The 11,042-nt window shown below is 54.2% G+C and overlaps 1 protein-coding gene across 4 annotated transcripts; it reads left to right on the top strand.

Annotated features, from left to right (window-relative positions):
• Positions 1–16: 16 nt before the first annotated feature.
• Positions 17–7,789, top strand: LOC307072571 (uncharacterized protein). Of its 4 annotated transcripts, XM_079731916.1 has the most exons (11): positions 17–230; positions 856–1,033; positions 1,570–2,415; positions 2,560–2,681; positions 3,129–3,287; positions 3,803–3,880; positions 3,986–4,066; positions 4,145–4,225; positions 4,746–4,906; positions 5,018–5,156; positions 7,139–7,789. In XM_079731916.1, exons 1-11 carry the CDS (start codon positions 183–185, stop codon positions 7,277–7,279), a joined length of 2,034 nt encoding a protein of 677 aa, XP_079588042.1. In that variant the 5' UTR covers positions 17–182; the 3' UTR covers positions 7,280–7,789. The 4 variants fall into 4 exon arrangements, with proteins under 4 accessions (XP_079588042.1, XP_079588041.1, XP_079588040.1 ...); XM_079731915.1 differs by having other exon boundaries at positions 3,986–4,225; XM_079731914.1 differs by having other exon boundaries at positions 3,803–4,066.
• The last annotated feature ends 3,253 nt before the right edge of the window (positions 7,790–11,042 follow it).

The following is an 11,042-nucleotide window of genomic DNA, read 5'->3' as shown; positions in this document are numbered from 1 at the left end:
GGATGGAGTGGCCCGAGTGGAGAAGTTGAATTGTTTTGGGTTCCCGGTTATATCTACATTTTAGTTTAACCAGCCTGGGTAGCTGAGCCGATGCAATTCCTTTGTTCTCAGAATCCAAGGATGGACGATTGAAAGAATTGTTTGTGCAGACATACTCCCGCTAGACCAGAAGCCGATCCGGGATGAAGCCGCTGTCAAAAACACCCGCCGGGGAGGCTCATCACAACAAGGTATCAGAGGTCCACCGTATATAGTCTGAAGGTAGCAGAGGTCAGCCTTAGGGTCTGAAGGTATCAGGTCCACTGTATTTAGTCGGAAGGTAGCAGAGGTCCGCCTGATGGTCTGAAGGTAGCAGAGGTCCGCCTGATGGTCTGAAGGTAGCAGAGGTCCGCCTGATGGTGTGAAGGTAGCAGAGGTCCGCCTGATGGTGTGAAGGTAGCAGAGGTCCGCCTGATGGTGTGAAGGTAGCAGAGGTCCGCCTGATGGTCTGAAGGTAGCAGAGGTCCGTATTATAATCTGAAGGTATCAGAGGTCCGCCTGATGGGTAAACAAATGTATGATGGCACATGCATGTGCCATCATACATTTCGATACACCTGTTTACTTGGTCAAATGGCACAGAATACTACTATAGTGTCACTAACGCCCAGGGAAAGCTGCTCATTTTGCAAGGCATGTTATAAATTACTATCATGTGGTCCACAGCTGACCAGCTAAATCCTGTCTGGGGAAGTGAGAGTGCATCTTGTATGAGTGATAGGGAATGTGGCTTTTCAAAATAAAGGTCCAAAGCTGGCTTTGTTTTACTCAGTGACTTTCACATGCTATTCATTATTCAGCTGTGGTTCTCCACAGGAATGGTGTCCGGCGCTGCCCAGAGGTCTCATGTGTGTCAGTCCGTCGCTGTCGTCTTATAAAGACTACCCTGCTCACCAGCCCTTCATCAAGACCCTCCACAGACCACCACCCCACATGAGGCAGGCTGCTCTGCTCACCTCGCCTGCCAAGTCGTTCCCAGAGTCCCACAGTGCAGGTAGGTGGGGCGTTGTGTGTGTTTGTATCCGTTTTGCTTTGTGAAACACACTGTCTCCACGAGGTATTGGGTCACATTATCGCTCCATAGCAACAGAAGAGGAAACTTGATCCTTCACGACAGTCATTCAGCCATTCCTTCACTCTCTGAGCTCCAGCAATATGCTGCGTGTCTCATTCTCAAATAACCATCATTGCCTGTCCTTTGTTTAGACAGGGCGCTTCATTTGATAGTGTCTGTCCAGAACCTACCAATAAGGAGTTCCGTGTCAACAGAGGGTTGCCAGATCACCAGAAAAGCCATTTCATCCTTTCATAATGGGCTAAACATCAATCTAAACATAAAAGTAGTTCACTATGAACCCGTTAATCAGCTTCACACACAAACCTGTGTGAACAATAAAAAACACCATCCCCCCTGCTGGTGTAAACCACCCTAGACCACCCTGTACACCACCCTAGACCACCCTGTACACCACCCTAGACCACCCTGTACACCACCCTGTGAACCACAACACCCTTCATGTGGCCGCCTAGAAATCATCTCCGCCTTGAGGAACCTCCAGGAGAAGATCAGACGGCTGGAGCTGGAGAAGAGACGGGTGGACCTCGGCCTGCAGGTGGAGCAGCCCTCCACCCGACCACTGGTCACCTCCACCCAGAGACGGGTGGACCTCGGCCTGCAGGCGGAGCAGCCCTCCACCCGACCACTGGTCACCTCCACCCAGAGACGGGTGGACCTCGGCCTGCAGGCGGAGCAGCCCTCCACCCGACCACTGGTCACCTCCACCCAGAGACCAGTGGACCTCGGCCTGCAGGCGGAGCAGCCCTCCACCCGACCACTGGTCACCTCCACCCAGAGACGAGTGGACCTCGGCCTGCAGGCGGAGCAGCCTTCCACCCGACCACTGGTCACCTCCACCCAGAGACCAGTGGACCTCGGCCTGCAGGCGGAGCAGCCCTCCACCCGACCACTGGTCACCTCCACCCAGAGACCGGTGGACCTCGGTCTGCAGGCGCTGGGGAGAGCCGCACCATCTATCAGCGTCAGCTCCACCCGAAGGCTGGCAGAACCGTGGTCTGACGTCACCTCCGCCCGGAGAGAGGCGGAGCTGCGGTCTGGCGTCACCTCCACCCGACGACAGGCGGAGCAGCCCTCTGACGTCACCTCCACCCGACGACAGGCGGAGCAGCCCTCTGACGTCACCTCCACCCGACGACAGGCGGAGCAGCCCTCTGACGTCACCTCCACCCGACGACAGGCGGAGCAGCCCTCTGACGTCACCTCCACCCGACGACAGGTGGAGCAGCCCTCTGATGTATCCTCCGACCGGAGGGAGATGCGAAGCGAAGGGGCTGGCGCCCGACCACAATGCAACCAAGGTACCGTTCTGGATCCCTCCAAACCGTCCAGAAAGGCCTCACAGGTCAGAGGGCGTCATCCCCAGGTCCTCTCCAGAGCTCCGCGGGGTGTCTCTCTCTGCAGGCTGTACTCCCTCTCCTCAAACCTCTCCTGTGCCCCCACAGTGCTGCTCACCCAGCTGGCCGCTGCCGAGGCCCGCTGCCAGCAGCTGGAGAGACAGCTGGAGCTCATGAGACGTACGGTCCGCCTCGCCCAGCAGGACCGCACCAGCCTCCTCTGGCAGCAGGTCAGAGGGCCAGCCGCCGCGCTACTGGCATGTAGCATGTAGCACAGAGGCTACTGCTACTGGCATGTAGCGCTGAGGCTACTGCTACTGGCATGTAGCGCTGAGGCTACTGCTACTGGCATGTAGCATGTAGCGCTGAGGCTCCTGCTACTGGCATGTAGCATGTAGCGCTGAGGCTACTGCTACTGGCATGTAGCATGTAGCACTGAGGCTACTGCTACTGGCATGTAGCACTGAGGCTACTGCTACTGGTATGTAGCATGTAGCACTGAGGCTACTGCTACTGGCATGTAGCATGTAGCACTGAGGCTACTGCTACTGGCATGTAGCACTGAGGCTACTGTTAATGTAATGTAGCATCTAGTGCTGAGGCTACTGCATCATAACATTCAGAATTTCCCGTCTATAATATTAAATGGATAAAATGACGATTGTTGATTCTCCCAGGTCTCCATGGCAACAGACCAGTCAGGTGACCAAGCCCCCGGACCCGAGCATGCCCGTCTGTTGCCATGTGACCCGTCAGGTGACCAAGCCCACTGCGAGAAGCTGGAGAGACTGGAGAGGGAGTACATCAGAATGACGCTCACCCAGAACCAGGCAGAGGTACCACTGACACTGGTCTGGTCCCACTGACACTGGTCTGTGGTACTGACACTGGTCTGGTCCCAATGACACTGGTCTGGTTACACTGACACTGGTCTGGTCCCACTGACACTGGTCTGTGGTACTGATACTGGTCTGGTCCCACTGACATTGGTCTGGTCCCGCTGACACTGGTCTGTGGTACTGACACTGGTCTGGTCCCACTGACACTGGTCTGGTCCCGCTGACACTGGTCTGTGGTACTGACACTGGTCTGGTCCCACTGACACTGGTCTGGTCCCACTGACACTGGTCTGGTCCCACTGACACTGGTCTGGTCCCACTGACACTGGTCTGGTCCCGCTGACACTGGTCTGTGGTACTGACACTAGTCTGGTCCCACTGACACTGGTCTGGTCCCACTGACACTAGTCTGGTCCCACTGACACTGGTCTGGTCCCACTGACACTAGTCTGGTCCCACTGACACTGGTACCAGTACAACCATTTAAAGAGAGGTTTCCGTCTGTCTGGCAGAAGAAGATCCATGAGCTGGAGGAGAAGCTGGAGGAGGAGGAACGCCAGAGGAAGCTGGTCCAAGAGAAGGCTGACCTGGTACAGACGTGGTCCCCTTCACTTACAGCCCATAATATACGTGATGTTCTTCCACTGGAGAGCGTCCAGGAGGTGTGTGGTTCACTGTCTGTGTGGCCTCTACAGCTTCAGACGGGCCTGGAGGCCAACCGGACCCTCCTCCAGTCGGTGGCTCCCCGCCCTAGGAGGAGGAGCAAGGAGACTCAGGTAGGAGTTTGTGGGGGGCCCTGCTCCGTCTGTCCTGACTGGCCCCTGACTGTTTCTCTCGTTGGCTGGTTGGTCCAGAGCTCTCAGCGGCAGAAGGCCTCCAGGAGCCGGCCTCACTGCAGCCTCCGCCCGGGGGCGGTGCCCTTTGTGGCCGGGATGGTAGGTCCTCCACCCCCCTCCTGTTAACCCCACCCTCCTCTTCCTGTTAGCTCCACCCCCCTCCTGTTAACCCCACCCTCCTCTTCCTGTTAGCTCCACCCCCCTCCTGTTAACCCCACCCTCCTCCTGTTAACCCCACCCCCCTCCCGTTAACCCCACCCTCCTCCTGTTAACCCCACCCTCCTCCTCCCGTTAACCCCACCCTCCTCCTGTTAACCCCACCCTCCTCCTCCTGTTAACCCCACCCTCCTCCTCCTGTTAACCCCACCCCCCTCCCGTTAACCCCACCCTCCTCCTCCTGTTAACCCCACCCTCCTCCTGTTAACCCCACCCTCCTCCTCCTCCTGTTAACCCCACCCTCCTCTTCCTGTTAGCTCCACCCCCCTCCCGTTAACCCCACCCTCCTCTTCCTGTTAGCTCCACCCCCCTCCCGTTAACCCCACCCTCCTCTTCCTGTTCGCTCCACCCCCCTCCCGTTAACCCCGCCCTCCGGCTAACCCCACCCTCCGTACCCCTCCAGGCGGTGGGATACAGCCACTCCGTGCGGGCTAACGTTCAGGCCGTGCTGTCCCTCCTGAAGCACCACCCGCTGTCCCCCCCCTCCTCAGAGCCACCGAGCGAGGAGGAGGAGCTGAAGGAGATCCTGAGCTCACTACAGGAGGAGCTTCGCCTCATGAGCCTGTGAGTGTGTGTGTGTGTGTGTGTGTGTGCGTGCGCGTTAAGTATTAGCGGGTTAGGCGTGCAGTGATGAATTAGAGGAATGTGTGTGTGTGTGTGTGTGTGTGTGTGCAGGGAGCAGGCTGCGTTGGTGCGGAGGGGCCAGGCCGGGGGGGCCGAGCGGGGAGACGTGCTGAGGGACCAGGAGAGGCTGCTGCTGAGGATGGAGAGGAAGGGGGCTCACATCGCCCAGCTGCACACACACACACAGCAGGTACACACACACACACACACACACACAGCAGGTACACACACACACACACACACACACACACACACACACACACACACACACAGCAGGTACACACACACACACACAGCAGGTACACACACACACACACACAGCAGGTACACACACACAGACAAACACAGACACACACAGCAGGTACACACACACACACACACACACACACACACACAGCAGGTACACACACACACACACACACAGCAGGTACACACACACACAGCAGGTACACACACACACACACAGCAGGTACACACACACAGACAAACACACACACACAGCAGGTACACACACACACACACAGCAGGTACACACACACAGACAAACACACACACACAGCAGGTACACACACACACAGCAGGTACACACACACACACACAGCAGGTACACACACACACACACACACACAGCAGGTACACACACACACACACACAGCAGGTACACACACACAGACAAACACACACACACAGCAGGTACACACACACACAGCAGGTACACACACACACACACACAGCAGGTACACACACACACACACACACACACACACACAGCAGGTACACACACACACACACACAGCAGGTACACACACACACACACACACAGCAGGTACACACACACACACACACACAGCAGGTACACACACACACACACACAGCAGGTACACACACACAGACAAACACACAGCAGGTACACACACACACAGCAGGTACACACACACAGACAAACACACACACACACACACACACACACACACACACAGCAGGTACACACACACACAGCAGGTACACACACACAGACAAACACACACACACAGCAGGTACACACACACACACACACACACACAGCAGGTACACACACACACAGCAGGTACACACACACAGACAAACACACACACACACAGCAGGTATACACACACACAGCAGGTACACACACACAGACAAACACACACACACACACAGCAGGTACACACACACACACAGCAGGTACACACCCACAGACAAACACACACACACACAGCAGGTACACACACACACACACAGCAGGTACACACACACAGACAAACACACACACACACACACACAGCAGGTACACACACACACAACAGGTACATACACACAGACAAACACACACACACACACAGCAGATACACACACAGCAGGTACACACACACACACAGCAGGTACACACACACAACAGGTACATACACACAGACAAACACACACACACACACAGCAGATACACACACAGCAGGTACAAACAGACACACAGCAGGTACACACACACACAACAGGTACACACACACAGCAGGTACACACACACAACAGGTACACACACAACAAGTACACACAGACACACAGACAAACACACACACACACAGCAGGTACACACACAACAAGTACACACAGACAAACAGCAGGTACACACAGACAAACACACACACACAGCAGATACACAAAGACACACATAAAGACACACACAGCAGGTACACACATAAAGATACACACAGCAGGTACACAGACAAACACACACACACACACAGCAGGTACGCAAAGACACACACACACACACACAGCAGGTACACAAAGACACACATAAAGACACACACAGCAGGTACACACAGACAAACACACACACACACACAGCAGGTACACGCTTCCTCCCCCAGACAATTTTCACGTTTTATTTATTTTATATTTGCAGTCCTACATATAATGTATGTTCAGTTCTATGTTACGTGACAATAAATGGTACAAAATTAATTTGACCGGTATTACATTCAGATGTTGTAAAAGGTACTCGGAATACGTATCACACTAAACAGTTAGACATTATGATCCTCTGGACCTTGGCTTTAATCCTTTTCCTCTAGCTGGACCTCTTTCTATTTCAGATGAATGCCCCTGTCCTATTTACCCTTCATCATTCAGGGAGTTGTTCCTTATTTCCTGTAGATCAAGAAGCTCCGCCGTGTCGGGGCGGCAGGGACCGCAGTGGCCACTAGGGGTCGCAGTTTCGGAGCGTGCGAGCGCATCAAGGCCAACCTGACGCTGCTCAAAGACATGAGGGCCCTGCAGAAGTCTCTACGGGCATGAGGGCGGGCCACGCCGAACACCTGCTCTTCCACATGAACTACCTACCTGCAGCTTTCTGATTAATTACATTTTATAATCGACTATGATCAACTGAACAAGCTCGATGAAGAATGAGTATTGACCAGTGACAAGACTTTGGTGTATCAGCGTCTTTATTTTCCCTTAAATATAGGAGTAGTCATTGATTATGAATAGTTCTGCATTATACTTGACGTGCTATTTACGTGTACATTTCAATGATGATGTAATTCTATTTTTTAACAGTAGATGGCAGTGTGTTTTCCTACTGAAGGGATTGATAATTGATCTGAGCTTGCTTTCATTTTTTACCATTCTATTCCCATTTGAATAGCATATTTATTTTAGGATACGCATACTTCTGTACAAATGCTGTGTCCATTATATCCCCATGGCAACTAACTTGTCTAATGCACAAACGCTAAATAAGTAATAGTGGCTGCTATTGTAGCTCTGCACCGCCAAGGTGATGCAAGATTTATATCATTTGCTTTTGACGATGGTAACATTAATTTCAGTGTATTTACTATTTTACACTGAAACGGGTTCCGTATGAAAAATAAAAACAATTGATCACCTTCGCCATGTTCAATATCTCAGTATATCAACACTGCCTCCCGCATGGAGAGAGACAGTTAACACCACCCACATGGAGAGACCGTCAACACCTCCCACATGGAGAGACTGTCAACACCTCCCCCACATGGAGAGACCGTCAACCCCTCCCCCACATGGAGAGACCGTCAACACCTCCCTCATGGAGAGACCGTCAACCCCTCCCCCACATGGAGAGACCGTCAACCCCTCCCTCACATGGAGAGACCGTCAACACCTCCCTCATGGAGAGACTGTCAACCCCTCCCCCTCATGGAGAGACCGTCAACCCCTCCCCCTCATGGAGAGACCGTCAACCCCTCCCCCACATGGAGAGACCGTCAACACCGCCCACATGGAGAGACCGTCAACCCCTCCCCGACATGGAGTGACCGTCAACACCGCCCACATGGAGAGACCGTCAACCCCTCCCCCACATGGAGAGACCATCAACCCCTCCCCCACATGGAGAGACCGTCAACACCGCCCACATGGAGAGACCGTCAACCCCTCCCCCACATGGAGAGACCGTCAACACCGCCCACATGGAGAGACCGTCAACCCCTCCCCCACATGGAGAGACCGTCAACCCCTCCCCCACATGGAGAGACCGTCAACATCCCCCACATGGAGAGACCGTTAACACCCCCCTCATGGAGAGGCCGTCAACCCCTCCCCCACATGGAGAGACCGTCAACCCCTCCCCCACATGGAGAGACCGTCAACACCGCCCACATGGAGAGACCATCAACCCCTCCCCCACATGGAGAGACCGTCAACCCCTCCCCCACATGGAGAGACCGTCAACACCTCCCCCACATGGAGAGACCGTCAACCCCTCCCCCACATGGAGAGACCGTCAACACCGCCCACATGGAGAGACCGTCAACACCGCCCACATGGAGAGACCGTCAACCCCCCTTTCATGGAGAGAGACCACCAACACAGTCAACATTGCCCTCATGGAGAGACCGTCTCTGGTCGTGTGAGGCGGGCCCCTGGCCCCGGGTCTCTGCTCGTGTGATGGAGCGTTTGGACACCCAGGTCAGTGGGACCGGCCCCGTCACCCGATCCCCCCCGCGGGCCCCAGACCGGCGGGAAGGGCCCCGGGGTGCCGGGGCCTCATGAAAACCACACCGGTAACCAGAGCCTGGCTGCGTGGTCAGGTGTGAAACAAATCAGTCCGGGGCCCCCGGCGGAGACCACCCAGAGGAACACGCTGCGCCCCCCGGGTTGGACTGACGGGTCAGTAGTCGGTCTCTGTGAGGGGGTCCAGCTCCGGGTCTCGGGGGTCCGGGTCTCGGGGGTCCGGGTCTCGGGGGCCCTGGTCTGAGGGGTCCTCCAGCGGCCGGGACCGGCCTGGTCTGTTGGTGTAGATGTCGTCCACCGGCAGGAGGAACGTGACCGTTTTCACTTTGGCCCTTGACGAACAAAATTATGCTTTGATCGGGTTTTAGAAACATGCATCTGAGTACAGTACATACAGCAGTTGTAATTATGTTTTTTCATTAAATCTTTCTCCTGGATAGTCCAAAACAACGCAATAAGAAACACTTCCTACACTACAAAATGGTCGCATTCATATATAATAATCAATATACCAAACTAAATCCATAGTCTCTGAATCCCTACCGGCTCTTATGGACTAGGTCCTGCAGGGTCTGCTTCTTGCTCCGCGTGTCGGTGGTTCCCGGGTGGAATTCCTCCTGCAGCCTCCCCCAGCCAGACCCGCTCTTCCTTGAGGAGGTGGTACTCCTTTCTGCTCCGCTGCCCCCGGACAGGTGGGAGGCGATGGAGTACCGGCGGACGGTCATTACCGTGTTCTCTTGAGAGAGGGTGAAACAATAAGAAACGTAAACCTTTCTTGTTAATATCTCTGGACTAACAGCAGTTTCCCCACGGCCGGAAGGCGTCGCCTACCTTGGTACTGAACATCCAGAGCGGGCGCTGACGCGTTGCGTCTCAGGTTGGCGTAAGGGTTCTCCAGTGCCGCGGGTTTCGGTCTCTCTCTCGGCGGCCCCGGAAAGTCTCCGAATGAGTCCTCCCGACTTCCCCGCTTATCGCCGTCCAGGTTCTGGATATCGTCCTGCATCTCCATGATGACCTGCGCCAGGCTGCGGCTGGTCTCCATGGTGCCGCTGCTCCGGTGCCAGAACCAGGGCTTCCCGAACACCGGCGGGACGTCCGGCAGGAGGAGGTCGCTGCGCCGCCGGGGTTTTAACATGTTGCGTCGTTCCTGCTCCAGGCTCCTGCCGCGGCTCCTTATGTGTGTGTGTGTGTGTGTGTGTGGGGGGGGGGGGGGGTTGTTGTGAATCTCAGCCCAGAGGTCCTGTCGGAGGGATATTAAGTCGCCTTTCACCACTTCTGCACCTGAAAAGTCTCGGGTGGTCAGGCAGCACAATAAGATGTTTTATTCATCCGGGTTCAGAGTCACGTTTCAGGTGAACTAAAACCGCCACGGAAATGAAATAAAGACTTGGCGGAGGAAACGTGAATGGAAGTTTCTGGGTCGCTAAAGTGACCAAATGGGTTTGGCCAAATAACAACAGTGTGTTTATGACCTGCTGGATTGCATCCCGGCTGAGGTGTCCGGGTAACTGGAGCCGAGGTCTGACACCTTCAGCCCGGTGTGTGTGTAGGAGGAGACAACACCGTCGTACCATAATGAACATAAGACTTTGGATATTCAAATGTCGGACGGCCCCTGTGCGGTTCTCTGATTCGGGTCAATGGGCGTTTTTCGAAGACATACAAATGATTTTGTATCAAACAGCTATTTGGTATAAAATAACAAAGCACCTCATAGGCTACACGTCAAATAACTACATTTTGCAAAGCACACCAATCGGCCAATGACAGTTAATTGCTCTGATATACAGAGGCGTGAATGGAGCTGCGCCGCTGTGATTGGATGAGATCAGGTGTGTAATTAAGCCCACGTGACCACAGCACATTATTTATGAATGAGCAGATAGAAGAACGACAGCGGAGTGCATTTTCGATAACAGATCCCCTAATGAAAATCCACTCTAATAAATAAATAAAGCTCTCGAATGGTTCGAAAGGGAATTTTTAAGTGTGAATTTATAACATCATTACTTAATTTTATTTGGAAATCGAAAGAAATTTTTGATATTTGCATAGCCATTTG

The sequence above is a fragment of the Pollachius pollachius genome (genome assembly GCF_949987615.1).
Source record: "Pollachius pollachius genome assembly, chromosome: 3".
NCBI lineage: Eukaryota > Metazoa > Chordata > Actinopteri > Gadiformes > Gadidae > Pollachius > Pollachius pollachius.
This window is presented reverse-complemented; position numbering and strand designations above follow the sequence as displayed.